General features: G+C 48.1%; 1 protein-coding gene across 1 annotated transcript; it reads right to left on the bottom strand.

Moving 5' to 3' along the window:
• Positions 1-20,498: 20,498 nt before the first annotated feature.
• Positions 20,499-21,062, bottom strand: LOC138301730 (antifreeze protein Maxi-like). Its single transcript, XM_069242241.1, has one exon. The coding sequence runs from the start codon at positions 21,060-21,062 to the stop codon at positions 20,499-20,501; it is 564 nt and encodes a 187-aa protein (XP_069098342.1).
• Between the last annotated feature and the right edge of the window lie 211 nt (positions 21,063-21,273).

A 21,273-nucleotide genomic window follows, 5' to 3' on the forward strand; every position in this document is an offset into this window, starting at 1 on the left:
CCCTGAGTACTACAAGGGTAAGTAACACGGACTCTGTGATATTTTTGTGAACTGGTTTTACTCTTAAATGCTACTGCCTAGCAGTTCAAGGTTACAACATGTCCACGTGCAACAAAGAAAACACTAGAATAAAAAATAGGCCATGGGCCGACCACACCTGCCCACAGTTCCTAAGTAGGTACCCAGAGAAGATCATGATTGAATCTTATTTTTGATGATGCGTATTTCTGAGATGCTACCAAAACTCACACAATGGTCTATATTTTAAAATTCTTTAGCCACAATGGATGTGCCATTAATTGTAACAAAACTGGCCAACTAAAATGCTTTATTTGGAGGCAATCAGAAAAATTTATTCATTATCTACAAAAATATCTAAGTGAAATGGTCATGAATGGTTATCTCCCAAGCAAAGAGGAAGGCCTGTCGCTCCCACAATAACGCGCCTCAGTTGGCACCTAGTCCATGTTTGAATCTCCTCCAAAATGTATCATAGACAAAGCCTGAATCACCTCAAAACATATCATAGGCAAAGCTTATATCACCTTTAAAATTCTTAATAGACAAAGCTTCAATCACCTTCAAGATTCATAATAGATCCAGCTTCAATCACATTCAAGATTCATAATAGACAAAGTTTCAATCACCTTCAAGATTCTCATTAGACAAAGCCTGGACACTAAGGTGGTCATTACAACCTCAGTGTTCTTTTTACAAGACCGCCGAGGGACCGCCGTGCGGAAGACAGCCAGTGGTGGCGGTTTGCCGCTCGACCTATTATGACCGTTGGCAGCTCTCCGTCCTTTTACGGACGGAGAGCCGCCAACAGCCATACTGGCGGGAGGCGGGGAAGTGGAGGTTGCTCCACCTCCACCGCCACCCTAACAGAATCACGTCCTGTGATTCGCTGTGGCGGTGTTCTGTTGGCGGTGTGGTGTCGACGGAGCTGCCCCCATGGCTCCCGTCCCCTCCCGGAGGATCGACGGAACAGGTAAGTCGATCGTCCGTTAGGGGAGGTGGGTGGGGGGTGTTGTGTGACGTGTGGGTGCATGGGGGTGTGCGTCTGTGTATGTAGAGGGGGTGTGTGAGTGCGTGTATGCTTGCGGGGGTGTTGCGTGTTTTGGGAATGAGTGCGTGTATGTCTGTGGGTATGTCTGTATGGATGAGTGCGTGTATGTTTGTATGTGGGTGTGCGTGTCTGACTGTGTGTGTGGATGTATGTCGGCGTGTGTATGTGTGTAGGTGGTGCCTGCATGCGTGTCGTGTGGGTATGGGTGATGTGATGTTGGGGGTCGGGGTGGGGAGGGGGGCCCTGCCACCTTTGGGGGGTGGCAGGGGTGGTGGGGGGTGTAGGAGAGGGAGTCGGGGTGGGGGAGGGGGGTGGGGGAGACCCCTATCAGTGCCAGGGAAGGAATTCCCTGGCACTGATATTGCTTACCGCCATGGATTTCATGGCGGTTCAAACCGCAGGAAATCCACAGCGGTAAGCCGGGTCAAAATACTGCCGGCGGTATAGTGACGGCCGCCAGGCTGGAGACCCAGGTCTCCAGCCCGGCGGTCGTCTCCGCCCTGGGGGGCGGAACGGAGAACCGGCGGATGACCATGGCGGTAACCGCCATGGTCATAATACAAAAATAAAAAACGCCAGCCTGTTGGCGGTCTTACCGCCGCTTCTCCGCCTTCCGCCAGGGTCATAATGACCCCCTAAATCTACATATCAAAATTGTGTGCTTAAAAGGTATCCTTCTGGTATTTCGAGTAAGCCTCCATGTATGCAATCAAACCTGCTGCCTTTCAGAAAATAACACAAAATGGGCCTATTTCCCCATCATCTCAACACCTAAACAAGTAAAATATGTTTCGCCCCTGGATAGGTTTTGTGCCAAAAGAGTGGACATTGCATAACTTCATCAGATGTTGCTAGAAGTGAGAAACAATAGTCATGAAAGCTTGGAGTTGGACACAGGGGAGAACATGATGGAGCTCAAGTTTGCAGCTGGAAATATTTGTGAGAGTTCATAGCTTTAGGGTCCCTGGAACAGATGGTGGCCTGATGTTACTTGGTCCATAAATACGTGATAAACCATTTGAAGGCTTTAGAAGACAAAGGAGAGCGCAATCAAAATTAAACTGGCTAATGTTAATCACTTACCTCTTTCTTTGGCCTGTTCCAACTGGAATAGAAAGACAAGCAATGTCATTTTTACAATGCCATGTTTTTATAATTTTTACTATAATTTATGAGTTTATACTTGCGTTTGTGCATGGTATAGAAAAGAACATATCAGGCACTTTGATGGCTGTTGGTGCATTTTGTTGGATGCATAGCCCAGCCTGGTTGGTTTTGCCTGTCTAGGGGGTTTGGAGATGCTAATGGTGAGGCGGAAGATATTGTTATGGTGGGGGAAAATGTGTGTAAAAGACAGCTTGCCACTCCTGCATGATAATCTGCCATCCACTTAAGCCTTGCATATGTCGTGCTCATATCCCTTAATCACTGCAGATAATCATTTTCAGATGGCCTGACCTCGGGCACACAGGGGCATATTTATGAGCCTCCTGCGCACTTGAGTGTCACTTTTTGCAACGCTCTGACAGCACGAACTACAAACTCATATCTGTGAGGCCATGCAAAGCCACTTTGGTGTCTTTGTATGGGCTCATAGATGTGGAGTAAGGCAAGGCAGCACAAGTCGCTGCATTGCCTTGCTCTAGGCCAGGGAGGCGTTGCATGGGCGTCATGATGGATTTTCCCACGCAACACCCATGGATGTTGACACATCCCCACGTTTGCAAAACCATGTAAACCTGGGGATGCACCAAAACTGTGGGCCTCCCGAGGTGAAAGGTAACAAGGAGAAATATGTTTATTTCTCCCCAATCTCTTCTCTTTCCATGTGTGCTTCTTTCTGCAGTACACATAGAAAGATGAAAATGCCACACAGGATTGTTTTTGTGCAAGAAGGTGCCCCTTCCTGCACAAAAACAATCCTGCAGACAACAAAGGCACCATTGTGCAAGGGTGCCTGCTTTGACACTAGGCTGCCAAAATGGAACCACAGCACGGTCAGAGGACAGTAATGCACTGCATTGCACAAAGATAGTGCATTCCTGCACTTTGGCGTTGGGCAGCGCAGAAAGGTGACTTGTTGCACTGTCCTACACCAAATCCCCATAAGTGAGGGCCAGAGTGTCTTGATTTTAGTGCTTGGTACACAGGTACAGATTCTGAGACTATAAACAATAATGTGAAAATACCCCGGTTGGATGCAAAAGAGGGACCAACTTCGACTCATTTTGAAGTTTAAAATTAAAAGAGGACATAAACCCTGATGTAGTAACAAAGCTCCACTTAGCTGCATTAATTGCTGTATTTCAAAAGGAGAACCTATCAATTCTGAAATCCATGTAACATTCTGATCGGTCTTATGGTATTTCAAGAAGTTTAATGGAGTATTGACACCAAAAATAACTTTTTTTGAATGGAAAAGGGGTTCTGAAAACATTACTACCAGTATTTGGCTCATGTGTAAAGAATTCTTTGGTGTTGACATTAGGGAGATGTCTATGTCTTATTCTGAGCTTTTAATTTATCTTGTGTTGTGACACCGAGACACGTGCTAATTATGTTTTGGGTATTTTGGTGAATCTGTGGCGAACTGAAGCCCAGATTTAGGAACAAGTCACACAACAGAATGCAGCAAGACACCTTGCTATGTTGCATGACAGGGAGAGTGCAGGAATGCGCCATATCTACTAAGATTTGGCACAGGCCCGCTCTCTCACTGCACTGGCGCACTATCTACTGCCTAGCGCCAATGCAGGCACCCTTGTACCATGGTGCAGGGGTGCCTGGGTTATAGGCAGGATTGGTTTTGTCCAGGGAGGGACACATTCCAGTACAAAAGCAATCACCTGAGGCATTTTCCTCTTTCTACATGTGCTGCAGAATGTAGCACACGTAGAAAGAAGAAAAAGGAGAAGTAAACTTTGCTCCTCGCTATGCCTCTGCTGGGAAGGTGTACCACTTTGATGCATTCCCAGTTTTACTTGTGTAAATAAATCTGAGAATGCACTAAAAGCCATGGTTGAATATTTGGGAACACCCACGCTCCATCCACGGAACACCTTTCCAGTGCGGAGTAATACAGGTCAGCGACTTATGAGCCTTGCATTACTCTGGATTTACTAAGTCATGCAGGGCCACACAATGTGGCTTTGCGTGGCTTGGTAAGTCTAAATTAAGCCCTTACGTTGCCTTCTGTGACATAACGGCAATGGAAGGGCTTAATAAATCTGCCCCGTGGCAATACATTGATCATGCCTTGGGTGTTTTAATGAATCTGGTATGTAGTGATATTTATGGGCTACATTGATAGTTGTCTTGGAGTTTTCATCAGTTTGCTGGGTAGAGACACAGAAAGAATGTAATGAAGCGCCACTTTTCAACCCATTCAAAGATGGCTGCCATGGATGAGCCAATCCACCAAGGCTATCTTCAAAAGGATTTAAAATACTACATGTGCATTCAAAGATGTCTTCTGTGGACGCACAAGAATCCACAGCTGCCATTTTTGTATGCATTGCTGATGTTTTAAAAGACCAAATCAGAAATGGCCACTGCAGCACATGCATATTTGTGATGGCTATCTAACTCTAAAAAACTTTGGGAAAGAAAATAGGTTTCAATTAGGAGACCTATTAGCTTTGCCATTTTGTTTCTTCATGCTGATGACAGACATTTTATCACAGCCAACATAGAAGTGTACATGTACTTAACATTGAAGTAAATGTTCTTAGTCAATACATTTGTGAAAAAGAGTGGATTACTGACACAGGTCATGATCGCTCCATGTGTTCTTAAATTCACTATGCAGTGACACCCACAAAGTTTCATGTGAAAAACTACGCTGCAATATTTAAGTGCCATTTAAGTACGTTCTGAACTAGCACTCTCACATTCGGAAACAGTGTATTGTGCCTGTAATTAGCAGTGTCCTGTGTGCCAACAAATGAGGCCTTGTTTGTGTAGCCCTGAGGACACCTCGGTGTGATTATACACCCGATGAAGCACTGCAGACTCGCTGTGAACTCACCCTCATCTCCAGGTAGACAATGTCCTGGTCTAATTTATCCACCTAGAAAGTAAGAGAAATGAGAATAAAAGGATGTGAAGACGCCGCCTCCTCTTCCAGTCTACGTCATACCTTCCTATCACACAAAACTTCAAACTTTGCAGGAATTACAGAAAAGGTTTTCCTTCAACCCCCTCCCACCAACCAAAAGACAGGACCGAAGAGACACTTAAGGATCCACTGCTCCTCCCAGTCAGAGGAAGGGCAACAGCGATACCTGGGGCTTCGTCACTCATCCCGTCCAGAGCCAGGGCAACTGGGATACCTGGGACTACATCACCCATCCAGAGCCAGGGCAACCGGGATACCTGGGACTACATCACCCATCCAGAGCCAGGGCAATAGAGCTCATCTGGGGCTCAGCCACTCCTCCCAAACGAGCCAGGGCAGTACAGCTAATCTGGGGCTCTGTTGCTCCTCCCAACCATAGCGAGGGCAATAGGGCTAATCTGGGGCTCTGTTGCTCCTCTAAACCAGAGCCAGGGCAACAGGGATAGCTGGGGCTGTGTCGCTCCTCCCAGCTGGAGGCAGGGCAATAGAGACATCTGTTGCTGCATTGCCCAACCAAATCAGAGGAAGGGCGATAGAAACACTGGGGTGTCACTGCCTCTCCCAGTCAGAGGAAGGATAACAGAGAAATCTGCTCCTATATCACCCCTCCTAATTAGTGGAAAGAAAGTAGAGAAATCTGGGGCTCCATCACCCTAATTTCAACCAGAGGCCGTGCAATAGAGAAATCTGGACCACCATTTCAGAAGCACCAGCCTAATGTGAAAACACTTGTGTTTTTTCTGCGTCCCACTATTCCGTGTACTACCCCATATACATTATTCCAGGTACTCTAGTCAGGGACCTTGCACTTAGAGAGTCGACACTGGTTGTAAAGGGACCTTTGGGACTCCCTTGTCCTAAATCACATGACTTTACTCAAGCCCAGTTACTAGGGGAACGATGTGCTTCGGGGGCATGAGAGGGTCTTTCACCCTATTGTGAACCTCCAGCCCTCTGCCTAGGTTGTTCAGGGCCATTTACAGGAGAGCTGGAAAGTTCAGAGAAAAGTGATAAAGCTTTATCCCACATACAAGAGAGATTATCAACACCACAAGAGGAGCGGCCAACGTGCACAATATAATACTAATCAGTAACTTGTGAAACTTTCTGGTAGGTGTTGTAGTGTGCAGCTAACCGGGATTGCGGGGATGGAAGCAGTGGGTGCATATTACATATGCTAAGGACGTGTGTATGTAAATAGGCACTCTGGAGATGGGGAAGATAAGGGGGCAGACCTTCATGGAGTTCACTGTGGAGGTGTAGGGTCCCTGATGGGTATGTGCGTAACAAGTTCACGCAAATGTGAGGGTCGCTCTGTGGTTTAAGCTGGTCTACCCCGGGGGGGAGGGGTGTATTGGGTTTAAGCTGTAGAACAATCTGAGAACATATGTGTTGCAGCTCCGCCCCCTCCACGTAATCTACGGTCCTGTATCATGGCGCCTGCCTCCGCCATGGCCCATTTGAAAGTATCCTGAAACCAGCATTTGATTGTGGGTGAGGGGGGAGCCTTCCAGGCCATGGCTATTAAGTGCTTAAAAATAACTTAGGCCAGATCTACTAGCTTGAGGTAATGTTTAGTGTGTTTGGTGTGTTTTGTGGCCCCTAAGAGACAAAGGAGTGGGTTCGGTGATAACTGGATCTCGATCACCGTTGATATGTTCTATGACTTTGACCCATTTGCGCGTCAGCGGTGGGCAATCCCATACCATATGTATAAACGTGGCATCTATATGGCCACATCTTGGGCGTTCCGGAGAGACCGCTGGAAACATTTTGTGTAGGCAGTGCGGTGTGAGGTAAGTTTGATGCAAGCAGTTAAACTGTGTGAATTTCAGAATGGCGTTGCGCAAAACTCGCTTCACTTGCTCCAAAGTCATGGTCCACTGTTTAGTGGTCAATTCCACGCTGAGGCCGACATCACATTTTGGTTTACTCTGAATTAATAAGCCTGTGTAGCCCCATGCCACTCTGTGTATGACGCCGAGATCGCCCGATGGCCTAGTCAGTGTGTGAGGAGGCACTGCAATCCTAGGTGCAGTGGCGGCTCAGCTTGTCTTGGCACCCAAATGTTTCCAATTGCTATTACAATCCCATTGTATGCAAGAAAAAGGCTTCCTCCTAGCTCATATTGTTCTAGAAATCCCTGAAAAGGAAGCAGAGCACCATCACTGTATAGGTCACCCATTTTGGTGAGCCTGGTTTCTTGCCACAGTGAAGAATCTTGAACTGCACTTACATTTTTCATGGTTGCCATGCTCCAAGGGGGAAGCTGCGGCGCATATGAAGTAGGCACGCATCTTGATTGTGTGAATAGAAGCCAAATGAGTTTGGCCAAGTGTGTGAGTCTGCCCAGCTCCCTGGTGGGCCCTCTCGGTGAAAGCAGCCATTCCAGCACATCAGTGCTCTTCAGATCTGCCCGAATCACTCTACCCCGCCATCCAACCTATAGGCCATTACAGTAGAGCTGCTGCAAAATACAGCTCCAGGTCTGATACTCCAAGTTCCCCTTCAATCATAGGGTGTTGAATCATGGAGATGAACCCCCTATGAGCTCAGACTCCAGGCTTCTCAGAGTTCTAAAAAAGTATCTGGTTGATATCACTGGTAGAGCATCAAAGAAATATAATTGCGTCAGAAGGACCACCATCTTTGCTACCGCTGCCCTACCCATGGGAGAGAGGGGTAGTCATGTCCAGAAATGCATGGATTGGAGAGTCGAGGTCAAGGTATTACCATGATTTCATACCATGATTTCATCTAATAGGTCCCTGTCTTTATGGTAAGTATTCACACCAAGGTAGAGAAATGTTTAAAAGCATCAGGGGAGGTGCTCCTCCTCCAGTATTTCTCGATATTCCGGCTCTATCCATTGCAGAGGGAAAATACAGGACTTACCTCAGTTAACTTTGAGGCCAGTAATCTCTCCGAATTGACCGGGTAGCTCATAGAGGGCCTGCAGTGAGTAGGTATGGTCTCTCAGATATACCAACACACCATCCGCGTATAAAGATGCAGTGTTCCATTCCATCTACACTTTGATGCCCCAGACCAGGCCCTTGGTTCGCAGCCTGGTAGCATGCAGCTTCATAGCTAATGCGAAAAGCACTGGGGACAAAGAGCCCCTTGGCGTCCCCCAACTTATAGGAAAAGACCACAAGATTTGTGTGACTCACTCTCGTGGGGCAGTGTACAAAAGCTTGACCCAATCAAGGAAGTTAGGACTCATCCCAAGAGCCTCCATCCCTTGTAACAAATAGGACCAACTCAACATATTAAATGCTTTTTCAAAGTCTAGGGAGACTGCTCCTGGGAATCCAGCCTGCCCTGACATTGTGTCCATCACATGGCACATATGTTGAATGTTGGAATGTGTCACCCCTTGAGGTACAAATCCACATTGGTCCAAATGGACCAAGGAGCTAAGATTTGGAAGCAGCTTTGTAGCAAGGACCTTGCTTAAGATTTTATAGTCAATGTTCAACATTGACCATGGTCAATAAGAGCTCACATCAAGAGAGTCCCTGCCTGGTTTTGGAAGTACCACTATGAGGGCTTCGGATAGAGATCTCGGGAGAGTGCCTTGGTGATGTGCCTCTCTGTAGACCTCCAGCAAGCGGGCGCAAGGGTGGCCCTGAAGGCTGCATAGTACTCCATGGGAAACCTGACTGTGCCAGGGGTCTCACCTTGTGCCATCCGGCGAATTGCCAGGTTGATCTCCTCTATCTGGAGGGGTTTCTCCAGGTCTAATAATTGTAGTGGGGTCAAGCTGGGTAGTGCTACTTTTCATATGTAGTCCTGTATTCGCGCTAATGAGAGTCCCTGGGGGAAGAGTATAATTGTTCGTAGTATTTCACAAATACTTCATTAATATCTGTCTAAATACTCCTTATGCAGCCAATGTTATCACGCATAGTGCATGTTAAAGTTCTAGGGACTTCTGTATGCAGCAACTATGCCAATGTTCGCCCCTTTCTATCACCATCCACATGTTGTCAAGCTTCATAGGTCTTATAATCCAGATCGCAGAGATGCTTCACTTCCTCTTGATATTGGCAGTGGAGGGCTGTTAGATAAGGGCAAGCATCAGGTATCGATACCGCCTCCAGCTCTGCGGTCCGTAGGTGGGTCTCTAACGTAATCACACTACAGGTAAGAGTTAACTTAAACCCCCCATGTTGTGGCAATACAATGTCCCTCATGACCTCCTTCAGGGCGTCTCACTCAAGTCCTTAAGAGTCCATGGACGCTGTGTTCTCCGCAAAGTACCAGGCGATATGCTTGGCTATAGTGTATCTATACGCTGTGTCCTTTAAAGCATCTGTAGGAAGTTGCCATGTTGGGATAGGGGCCCTTATACCTCCCCATTGAAATGTGACCCGGAGTGGATGATGATCTGAGAGGGTCCTGTCTGAGTACTTAAAGTTACGTACAAGGAACCAACAGTCTGAGCTGCAAAAAAAGTAATCCAGTGGGGTGTGCTACTGGTGCCCGGGTGCGTAATCAGAGTACTCCGCCTCCTCAGGGTGCCCCAAGCACCAGATAGTGTGTAAACTAGACAACCTTGACCATTGCTGCAAATGTTTTGTTGCCTGAAGTCCCAGAGTGCCTGGGAGCAGGGGTATCGGTCGGTCTGAGTCAGTATTGTGTATGCAATTCAAGTCCCCTCCCCCATAATCCTGGAGCCTGAGGATCTAGCAAAATGGTTGGGGAGAGAGTATCCAAGATTGTGCTCCGTGAGGTGTTAGGTGTATAGAGGGACACAATGGAGAAGGGAGGCCCATCCAGGGTACCTTCCAGTATCACATAACGCCCCTCCCTGCCTTTCAGGGCGCCAGTCTTAACAAATGGTACCTCTGAAGTGACCTAGATAACGACTCCCCTGGCAGAGGCTGAATATCTGGTGCTGTGGACCTGTTCACTACACACTTAACTGCTTTATTTACCTCCCTGATGGTCAAGTGGGTCTCCTGTAGGCAAGCAAAATGTATATACCTGTGCCGCAAGTAGGCATCTATCCTGTGCCTCCTGTCAGGGGTTGCCATGCCAAGGATGCATTAACATTAACAGCCATATAACAAATCATACATCACTAGAGCCCCAGGGTCTATGCCCATCCCTCCACAGCCCTCCCTTCGCTTCCACCACCTGTCCAACCAGCCAGAAAAAAAAACAATCAAGTAATTTTGAAATAACTGAAGACTGAGGGATCTTTATTACCCTGAAAAGTCTTCATTCTGTATGTCTGTAATACAGAGCTATTAGTGTGAAAACAATTCCAAATCTGGTTATTCACAACTATGATGTCACAACAGCACTGTTACTGTGTCATGGGGGAACTGCTTGCCTCCACTGCATCCCTCTGACACACATGGCTGTCCAGAGACCCACGTACGGTGGTGGAATGGTATCTGCCCGCGTCTCACCCAAGGTCTCCTGCTGCTCTCTGTTCCCTACAAGCAAGGAAGCCTGAGAACCCCACCCACTATCATTCCAGGTCAGTAAAGGTCTGAAGAGGCCCACTCTGAGTGGTGAGACCAAGCCACGCTGAGAGGTGAGTTCGGGGCACACTGAGAGATGAGTCCAGGCCACGCTGAGAACTGATGCTAGGCCACGCTGAGAGCTTGTGCCAGGCCATGCTGCAAGGTGATGCCAGGCCACACTGAGAGGTGAGTCTAGGTCAGGCTTAGAGGTGGAGTCCAGGTCACGCTGAGAGGTGATGCCAGGCCACGCTGAGAGGTGATGCTAGGCCACTTTGAGAGATGATGCCAGACCACGCTCAGAGGTGATGCCGGGCCACACTGAGAGGTGAGTCCAGGCCACGCTGAGAGATGATGCCAGGCCATGCTGAGAGGTGATGGTAGGCCACGCTGTTAGGTGATGCCAGACCATGCTGAGGGGTGATGCCAGGCCACACTGAAAGATGTGTCCAGGCCACGCTGAAAGGTAATGCCAGACAATGCTGAGAGGGGATGCCAGGCCATGTTGAGAGGTGATGCTAGGCCACACTGAGAGGTGAGTTCAGGCCACACTGAAAGGTGAGTCTAGGCCATGCTGAAAGGTGATGCCAGGCCACGTTGGGAGGTGAGTTCAGGCCACACTAAGAGGTGAATCCAGGCCATGCTGAGAGGTGATGCCAGACCACACTGAGTGGTGATTCCAGGCCACGCTAAGAGCTGATGCTAGGCCATGCTGAGAGCTGGTGCCAGGCCACACTGAGAGGTGAGTCCAGGTCACACTGTGTGGTGAGTCCAGGCCATGCTGAGAGGTGATACCAGGCCATGATGACAGGCCTGGCTGAGAGGTGAGCCCAGGCCATGCTGAAACATGGTGCCAGGCCACGCTGAGAGGTGAGTCCAGGCCACGCGATAGGTGATGCCAGGCCATGCTAACAGATGATGCCAAGCCACGCTGTGGGGTGATGCCAGACCACATTGAGAGGTGAGTCAAGGCCACGCTGGGAGGGTATGCCAGGCCAAGCTGTAGGTTGATGCCAGGCCATGCTGAGAGGTTAAGCCAGACCATGCTGATAGGTGATTCCAGGCCACACTAAGAGGTGATTACAGGCCATGCTGAGAAGTGATGCCTGGCCATGCTGGTAGGTGATGCCTGGCCACACTGAGAGGTGATATCATGCCATGCTGAGTGTTGAGTCCAGGAAACGCTGAGAGGTGAGTCCAGGCCACACTGGGAGGTTTTTCCAGGCCACACTGAGAGGTGATTACAGGCCACGCTGAGAGGTGAGTCCAGGCCAATGCCAGGGCACACTAAGCGCTGATGCTAGGCCATGCTGAGGGGTGAGTCACGGCCAGGCTGAGAGATGAGTCCTGGCTGCACTGAGAGCTGATGCCAGGCCACACTGAGAAGTGATGCCAGGGCACATTCAGAGGAGATGCCGGGCCAAGCTGAGAGGTGATTCCAGGCCATGATGAGAGCTGATGCTAGGCCACACTGAGTGGTGATGCCTGGCTGTGCTGAAAGGTGAGTCCAGGCCACGTTGAGAGGTGTTGCCAGGCCACACTGAGAGGTGACTCTGGGCCGCGCCAAGAGCTGATGTTAGGCCATGTTGTGATGTAATGCCAGGACACGCTAAGAGGTGATGCCAGGCCATGTGGAGAGGTTATGCCAGACCACGCTGAAGGATGAGGCCAGGCCACGGCGAAGGTGATGCCGGACCACACTGACAATTAATACCTGGCTTTGATGAGAGGTGCGGCCAGGCAAAACTAAGAGGTGAGTACAGGGCATGCTGAGAGGTGATTTCAGGCCACACTGAGAGGGGAGTCCAGGCCAGTACCAGGCCACGCTGAGAGCTGATGCCAGACCACGCTGAGAGGTGAGTCCTGGCCACACTGAGAGATGAGTTCAGGCCGTGCTGAGAATATGCCAGGCCACGCTGAGAAGAGAAGCCAGGCCACGCTGAGAGCTGCTCCCTTAGAGAACATGTCAGCACTGCACCATGTCTCTGCTTTACGTACAGATAAAAGCACGGTTTCAGGTGGAGAGGGAGGGAAGAACCAGAGGTTGGAGGGGTGGGTGACAGGAGACCAAATATTTCTATTTTTTCTTTAATTTACATTTTGGGATCGCATGAGGGAGTTTCTTTTTACAAGTGTGAGGTGAGATGGTGTCAGGAAGCCTGGCATTGCTCTGTTGTTATTATACATTTTGGGGTGGGCTGGAGGAGAATCAGGCGTAGGAGGATCCCAAGTATTGTTTTTCTAACAATGAATTGGGGTGGGTTTAGAGAGGGGTTGTTGGAGGGTAAAACTAAGTTGGGTTAGGAAGGGTGCTATTTATATTTGTCAGGATGGCAGATATGTTTTGTATATTCTGTGTTTTTGAGAGGGATGGACACACAAGGCCTGTGTGAGTGGGCCACAGGACAAGAGGATGATGCCTTTTACCTACAATTAGTTGGAGGGTCTGAAGGTGCTGAAGCCGGGTGTGCACAGGATCCAAAGGGGCGAAGGCTCTGATATGCAGGGATCCATGATCGGAGGGGAGGGCGATAGCACCGATACAATTATAGACTGGTAGCTAGCAATTACACTGAGCTTTCGACCTCAGGGTTTCAAGTGACATCATAGACTGCTCACACACTTGTTGATTAAATGTCAATTTGAACACATCGGTGGAAAACAATCCTGTTACTAACATCTGGTTGTCTGCAATTCTATAGATATTATTTTTTTTAGGCAGGGATGGACCTATATTTTTTAGGTCGAGCATAGCAGGGTGCAAGCGCTGCTTTTCCGACATGTTTGATTCTATGTGAGCTTTTACTCACTTCCACCTCACGGCCATCACTTTCACTCGGTTTTTGGCTTGCCTTTCAAAAATCCTTTGATGACATTGGTAAATGCTTTATGTTTGTCCCGCATTGGTGCGGTTTTGTTACCGCCTTGGCCAGCAAACATGTTACAAGGATAATTGCACGTTTGCTGATTTGTTTGACTGTGAGCAAACTTTTTGTCCTTTTGTGTCTCTCCTTCACGCTCATGCCCATGGGTGCCGTGGTGCTCTGAATTGACTTACTTATGTCAACTGTTTTGTTTTTCACTTTTAATTTATGTGGCAAGAAAAGTCTAGTTAGGAATTTACAACGCTAATAGGCCTAACTCGAGCAAACGTGAGACCCATTGCATTGCAAACGCTTGTTCTTTTTTGAAGCTTCTTTCAGAATGTAAATGGTGCTTCCCGTACAAAAAGTGACCATCATTTGCTGAAACAGAAGCAAAAATGCAACTATGACTCATTCAAACCATTTCCAATGGAATTCCTGCTAGACAGTTCATGTTATAATTTTCAAGGTAGATCAGCGTAAAATGAAGAGTGGGTGTAAGGGAGTGAGGCCATAGAAAAGGGTGGGGTTTCTGTCCCTTTAAATACTACTAACATGTATGTAGATGTTGCTTCAATCAATGTAAGTCAAAATCTTTTCAAAGTTTGTGCCCTCCATGTGAAGTAACCGAAGTAGACTGTGAACCTCCTCTTTTTAACTCCCACGTTCCAGAGAATCAGAGCTTTTTGACTGCTGATCACTGAAGGACTAGCATGAAGTGTAACCAAACCAAGGCTGCACTGAGAATGACACATCACCACATTCAAGACACTCTGCTTGCAGGACATACCTGTTGTCTGAGGTGCATCAATGCTCGCCTGAGGTGCCCTATGGTTGGGTTGGTCTTCCATAGAATAATAAGCAGAAAACATGTTTTTTATTAGGATACTATCAAAACACACACTCTACATTTGATACAATGCAACAAATCAACCCAGGCACAGATGTTTTGTATAGGGCTAGAAATCGCAACACAATAAAAAGTGTGAATGTTCGCTATTTCTTTTCTAATGTACCCTTAAGCGACCAGTCAATGGAGCAGAAAGTATGGCATAGTTAGTAACTGTTGGAAATTGCTCTGCGTGTGCCCTGTGCTGAAGGACAGATTGCCCAAAGCCAGGGAAGAGCCCGATTATGCCATCATGTTGTCCAGTCTGTGTTGCCTCAGCTGAAACGGGTGGAGATGGCATTCGCAGCAGAAAGACACTGCTGAGATCTATTGGCTTTGCCAATGTTTGTTACATGAGACTTGACACTGTGTGGTCTATAATTAGTGTCACAGGGCAAAATTTCCTTTTTCATGCTGATGATCGACACTTTATCACAGGCAATATAGAAGGTGTACATGTGCATATACTTAACTTGAAATAAACATTGTTGGTCAATATATTTGTGAAAAGGGAGGATTACTGAAGCGGGTTGATATCACAGCTCCAAGTGTTCCTAAAATCAGCACACAGTAACACCAACAAAGTTTCACGTGATAAACTGCACTGCACTATTTAAGTGTCTGTCCGCTGTAAGTACTGAAATTGCACTCTCACATTCAGAAATAGTGGATTGTGCAGAATGATGGCTGTAGTTAACAATGGTCCAAGTGCCAGCAAATGAGGCTATATTTTTTAGCCCTGAAGACAGCTCGGCGTGAATAATTATACACTTGATGAAGCATTGCCAAGTCCGTGTGTACTCACCCTACTGTGCAGGTATTTGATGTCCCGCTCGATGCTCTCCACCTAGAAAGTAGCAGAATTGAGAACAACAGGGTGTGCTGGAGCCTCCTCCTCCTCCAACCCAAGTCACATCTTCCTATCACATCTTATAAAACTTCACAACTTTGCAGATATTACAGAAAAGGTTTCCCCCCACCCTCCACTCCTCCAACCCAAAGGCAGGACAATAGAGACATCTGAGGATCCACCGCTTCTCCCATCAAGAGGCAGGGCAACAGAGATACCTGGGGCTACATCAACACTCACATCCAGAGGCAGGGCAACAGAGATACCTGGGGCTACATCACCGCTCCCATCCTGAGGCAGGGCAACAGAGATACCTGTGGCTACATAACCGCTCCCATCCAGAGGCAGGGCAACAGAGATACCTGGGGCTACATCACCACTCCCATCCAGAGGCAGGGCAACAGAGATACCTGGGGCTACATCACCGCTCCCATCCGGAGGCAGGGCAACAGAGATACCTGGGGCTACATCACCGCTCCCATCCGGAGGCAGGGCAACAGAGATACCTGGGGCTACATCAACACTCACATCCAGAGGCAGGGCAACAGAGATACCTGGGGCTACATCACCGCTCCCATCCTGAGGCAGGGCAACAGAGATACCTGTGGCTACATAACCGCTCCCATCCAGAGGCAGGGCAACAGAGATACCTGGGGCTACATCACCGCTCCCATCCAGAGGCAGGGCAACAGAGATACCTGGGGCTACATCACCGCTCCCATCCGGAGGCAGGGCAACAGAGATACCTGGGGCTACATCACCACTCCCATCCAGAGGCAGGGCAACAGAGATACCTGGGGCTACATCACCGCTCCCATACGGAGGCAGGACAACAGAGATACCTGGGGCTACATAACCGCTCCAAACCAGAGGCAGGGCAACAGAGATACCTGGGGCTACATCACCGCTCCCATCCAGAGGCAGGGCAACAAAGATACCTGGGGCTACATCACCGCTCCCATACGGAGCCAGGGCAACAGAGATACCTGGGGCTACATAACTGCTCCCATCCAGAGGCAGGGCAACAGAGATACCTGGGGCTACATCACAACTCCCATCCAGAGGCAGGGCAACAGAGATATCTGGGGTTACATAACTGCTTCCATCTAGAGGCAGGGCAACAGAGACACCTGGGGCTACATCATCGCTCCCACATGGAGGCAGGGCAACAGAGATACCTAGGGCTACATCACCACTCCCATCCAGAGGCATGGCAACAGAGATACCTGGGGCTACATCACCACTACCATCCAGAGGCAGGGCAACAGAGATACCTGGGGCTACATAACCGCTCCTATCCAGAGGCAGGGCAACAGGGATATGTGGGGCTCTGTCGCTCCTCCCAACCAGAGACCGGGCAACATGAATATCTGTGACTCTGTCGCTTCTCCCAGCCAGAGTCAGGGCAAGAGAGTTAATCTGGGGCTCCATTGCTCCTCCCAACCAGAGCCAGGGCAAGAAAGCAAATCTGGGGCTGCTACTCCTCCCAAGCAGAGACAGGGAAAAAGGGAAATCTGGACAGGTGGCCCGTACCACCATTTCAGAAGCACCAGCCTAATGTGAAAAGACATGTGTTTTTTCAGCGTCCCACTATTTCTGTGTACTACTCCATATACATTCTTCCAGGTACTCTATTAAGAGACCTTGCACTTAGAGAGCCGAGACTGGTTGTAAAGAGACCTTTGGGACTCCCTTGTCCTCTATCACATGACTTTACCCAAGCCCAGGTACCAGGGGAACGATGTGCTTCATGAGCATGAGTGGGTCTTTCCCCTATTGTGAACCTCCAGCCCTCTGCCTAGGTTGTTCAGGACCATTTACGGGAGAGCTGGAAAGTGCAGAGAAAAGCAATAAAGCCTCATCCCACATACAAGAGAGTTTATCAACACCATAACACATAGGGCAGACCGCAGGGCTTCCCAACCACCCCCTATAGTTTGCAACTTCAGCCTCAAGTTAAAGCCAATGAAACTCAGTGGTACTCACCTTCACCCACAGCATGGTCTTCTTGTATTCGAGCATCTCCTTCTGCGTGAGTTAAAAGGAAAGAGCACACTGACTCTGCAGCTTGAATTGGGGAATACGCACATTCATCACAGAAAAGTTTAAGTCCTGTTCAAGCCCAGCACAATGTTCGCAGCCCCTTCAACAGTGAGACACTAGTGGTACATGTGAGACTTTCTAGAGGAAGCGGGTGGGTAAGGAAGCTTTGAGATGTCAGAGAGGGAAAGAAGACAACTTACAAAACGACAAATAAGGCCCCAAATCACAAATGTGTATGCAAGCACACACATCTATCAATTAATCTTCAATACAGACACACTGCAGCCCACTGGCATGTTGTTTGTTTCTGTGTATTTTATCTGCTCTTGTCCACTAACTTTGTTCACACATTCCAAAGTTATGAATTACAAATGAGGAAGAATACTGAAATTTAAGTAAGCATCAGGGGTGTAGAAAATATACCTAAAACGTACAAAAACCACATAGGGATTTGCAAGCAAAACGTTACTTTCCTAGTAGCATAGAATCTATTATCCATAAACGTCACCTACTTGGCTAGTTGGGAAACCTCAGAAAGGCCAGACCCCATCCGTACAAAATGTCCTACAGTGCCACGGGGTGGGGGCTCTCTCTTAGATACCCACTTCCCACCCACTCTATAGCTGCCTTTATCCCAGCCTGCGCCTCCGCCTGGAATAACATGTAGATGCTCAGTCAAAAAGTATACTGACCTCAGAGTTGCGTCAGTGGTTGCAGGAGGGAGCTGTACATATAGAAAAGGCAGACCTAGGCACTGAGGGATCTTTACTACCACGAAAAGTCTTAATTATGTGTGGCTGTCAAACAGTGCCCTTAGTGTTAAAACCCAATGCAAATCTGTTTATTCACGGATCTGCTTGCTTCCTCTTCGTCCCTCTGACACACATGCGTGTCCAGACACCCATGCAAGGAGGTGGAATGGTGGATGATGGTTCCTGTCTGCATCTCAGAGCAGTGGATACTGACGAGTGCGGGTAAGGGAATGAGGTTACAGCAAAGGGTGGGATTTGTGGACTATTAAAGTGTCTGTTGCTGCTTTCATCAAAATAAGTCAAATTATGTTCAAAGTTTCTGCCCTTGATGCTAAGGAACCCAAGTAAACTGACCTTCATTTTGATTTTGAAAGTTTCAGAGAATCAGAGCTTTTTGAACGCTGATCCGATGAAACACCAGCTATGAACTGTAACCAAACCGAAGCTGCGGTTGACATATGTCAACACATTCAAGACACTCTGCCTGCAGGACATACCTGGCGCCTGAGATGCTCAAGGGAGACGTCGAGGGCTCCTGGCTTCCAGATGGTCTTTCATAGAATAATAATGAGAAATACATGTTTTCCATTAGGACAATATTAAAACATGGACAGACGTGATACAATGTAACAGACTAAGCCAGGCACAGATATTTGATAAACCCCCTGGAATTGCAAAATAACAAACGTGTGAATCTTCACTATTTCTCTTCTTTTTTTATAGGTAAGTGACCAATCAATGGAGTAGAATGTATGGACTGCTCAGTGACTGTTGCAATTTGCCATCCTGTGCCCCTCCTGCAAATGGGATTGCGCAACGCGAAGAAGAGCCCGATTCTGTCACAATATTGTCCAGTCTGTGTTGCCTCAGCTTAAACGAAGGGATTTGGCATTGGCAGCAGAAAAACACTGTCAAATAGGTAAGTAGATTTCACTATGGAGACTTATTGGCTTTGTCATTGCTTGTTACATGTGATATGACAGCGTCCAACCTATAAATACTGTCACATGGTAAGATTTATGTCTTCATTCTAATGACAGGCATTTTATCACAGGCAACATAAAAGGTGTACATGTACACATACGCAAACTGGGAATAAATGTAGTTGGTGAATAAATGTATGCAATGGTGGATTACTGATGCTAGTTGATATCATTGTTCCACATATTCTCAAAATCACTACGCAGTGACACCCACAAAGCTTCACATGGCCCTGCTGCACTTAAGACTTTACGTCCCTGGAATGTCTTCTCTTCCGTCACTTCCTCTGCTTCCACCTTCCTGTGGAGATTCACCTCCCGCTCTTGTCTGTCTCTCCACCTACAGAGTTACTTCTCCCTGGTGCTCTTGTTTTCCTACGCTCAGGACACCTCGCTAGATTTGTCCGTGCATCCCTCCCCGAGGCTTTGACTGTTTGGGTACACTTCTTCTGACCTGCATGAAGTTATTGTTCGACTCCTCGAGATACGCCTCTTTCTCTTTTTCGCTGTTTCTGTCATATGGCTTTACCTCATTGAAGTTTGCTTTTTTCTTCTTCTGGGATTTCAACTTCTTTGTGTTATGCCTGCCCTCTTTGTGAGGCATCCTCTTCCTAGTATTTTTTTCTTCTGAAGTTTCACCCGCCTGGTGGTGTCATTCTCCTCCTGGAGCTTTACCTTCCTGGTGTTATCCTTTTTCTCCAAAAACTTTACTGATTTCCTTCTAATATCACTCCTCTCTTAGAGGTTCATCCTCCCTTCATGATCCTTCTTTGGGACTTCACTTCCTGACATCAATCAAATTGTTTTTTTGCAGCATCAGGTCCTGGGCAGTTCGGTGTCCTACTGGAGCTTCACCTTCCTAATGTTATCCATCACATCGCCCTGGTGCCTCATCTCCGTGGCACTGTCCACCTCCTCCTTGGGTTTCACAATTCTTATCCTCGAGGTCCACCTCTTGGTGGAACTCTTCTCATCTTCCAGGAGCTTCATGTCACTGGTGGTTTCCTTCTCTTTCTCCGGGGGGTTCAGCTCCATGTTATGGTCCTTCTTCCCCACTAGAAGTCTCACATCCCTAGTGTTTTCACGCCACCCCTGGAGCTTCACTTGTTTGGTGTTTTCTTTTTCTTTCTCTGGGGACTTCATCTTCATGCATGTGTCATTCTCCCCATCCAAGAGCCATAACTCTCCTCCTTTCCCCTCCCTTCCTCATCCCATCCCAGAATGTAAATTATCTTTTTCAGGATTTACCTCAGGAGTGTAAGAAGGAGTAGTATTATACTTTTCCTCCTGCAGTGGCTTCACCTTCCTGATGTCATCCTCGTCAAGCCACTTTCCATGTCTTTCACCTTTCTGATGTTCACCATCCTTAATTAAATTCAGCCCAGAAGGGCCAGGCTCACGGTCTCTGAAAACCCCCCAAAAAATGAATGATAGAAACATCTGAGTGCCTTGAACATCTAGAGCACGGCTGCCAGCACAGCAGTCGCAGCAATCACAGCTGCCAGCACAGCAGTCACAACGCTTACACCTGCCAGCACAGCAATCACAGTCATCACAGCTGTCACAGCACTAGCAGCAGTCGCTGCAGTCACAGCAATCACAGCTGCCAGCACAGCAGTCACAACGGTTACAGCTGCCAGCACAGCAGTCGTATCAGTCACAGCAGTCACAGCTGCCAGCACAGCAGTCGCAACCATTACAGCTGCAAGCACAGCAGTCACAACGGTTACAGCTGCCAGCACAGCAGTTGCAGCACTCACAGCAGTCACAGCTGCTAGCACAGCAGTCACAACGGTTACATCTGCCAGCACAGCACTCGCAGCAGTCACAGCTGCCAGCACAGCAATCACAACCATTACAGCTGCCAGCACAGCAGTCACCGCAGTCACAGCAGTCACCGCAGTCACAGCAGTCACAGCTGCCAGCACAGCAGTCACAACGGTTACATCTACCAGCACAGCAGTTGCAGCAGTCACAGCAGTCACAGCAGTCACAGCTGCCAGCACAGCAGTCACAACCATTACAGCTGCCAGCACAGCAGTCCCCCAGTCGCAGCAGTCACAGCTGCCAGCACAGCAGTTACAGCAGTCACAGCTGCCAGCACAGCAGTCACCGCAGTCGCAGCAGTCACAGCAGGCTATTCATGCAAGATTGGTTCACAAAATGAGCTTCATCTGCTCTTTAAAACGCCCTTCTCTCTCACTAAGATACATACAGTCAAACACGTTCTTT

The sequence above is a fragment of the Pleurodeles waltl genome, chromosome 6 (assembly GCF_031143425.1).
Source record: "Pleurodeles waltl isolate 20211129_DDA chromosome 6, aPleWal1.hap1.20221129, whole genome shotgun sequence".
Taxonomy (NCBI): Eukaryota; Metazoa; Chordata; class Amphibia; order Caudata; family Salamandridae; genus Pleurodeles; species Pleurodeles waltl.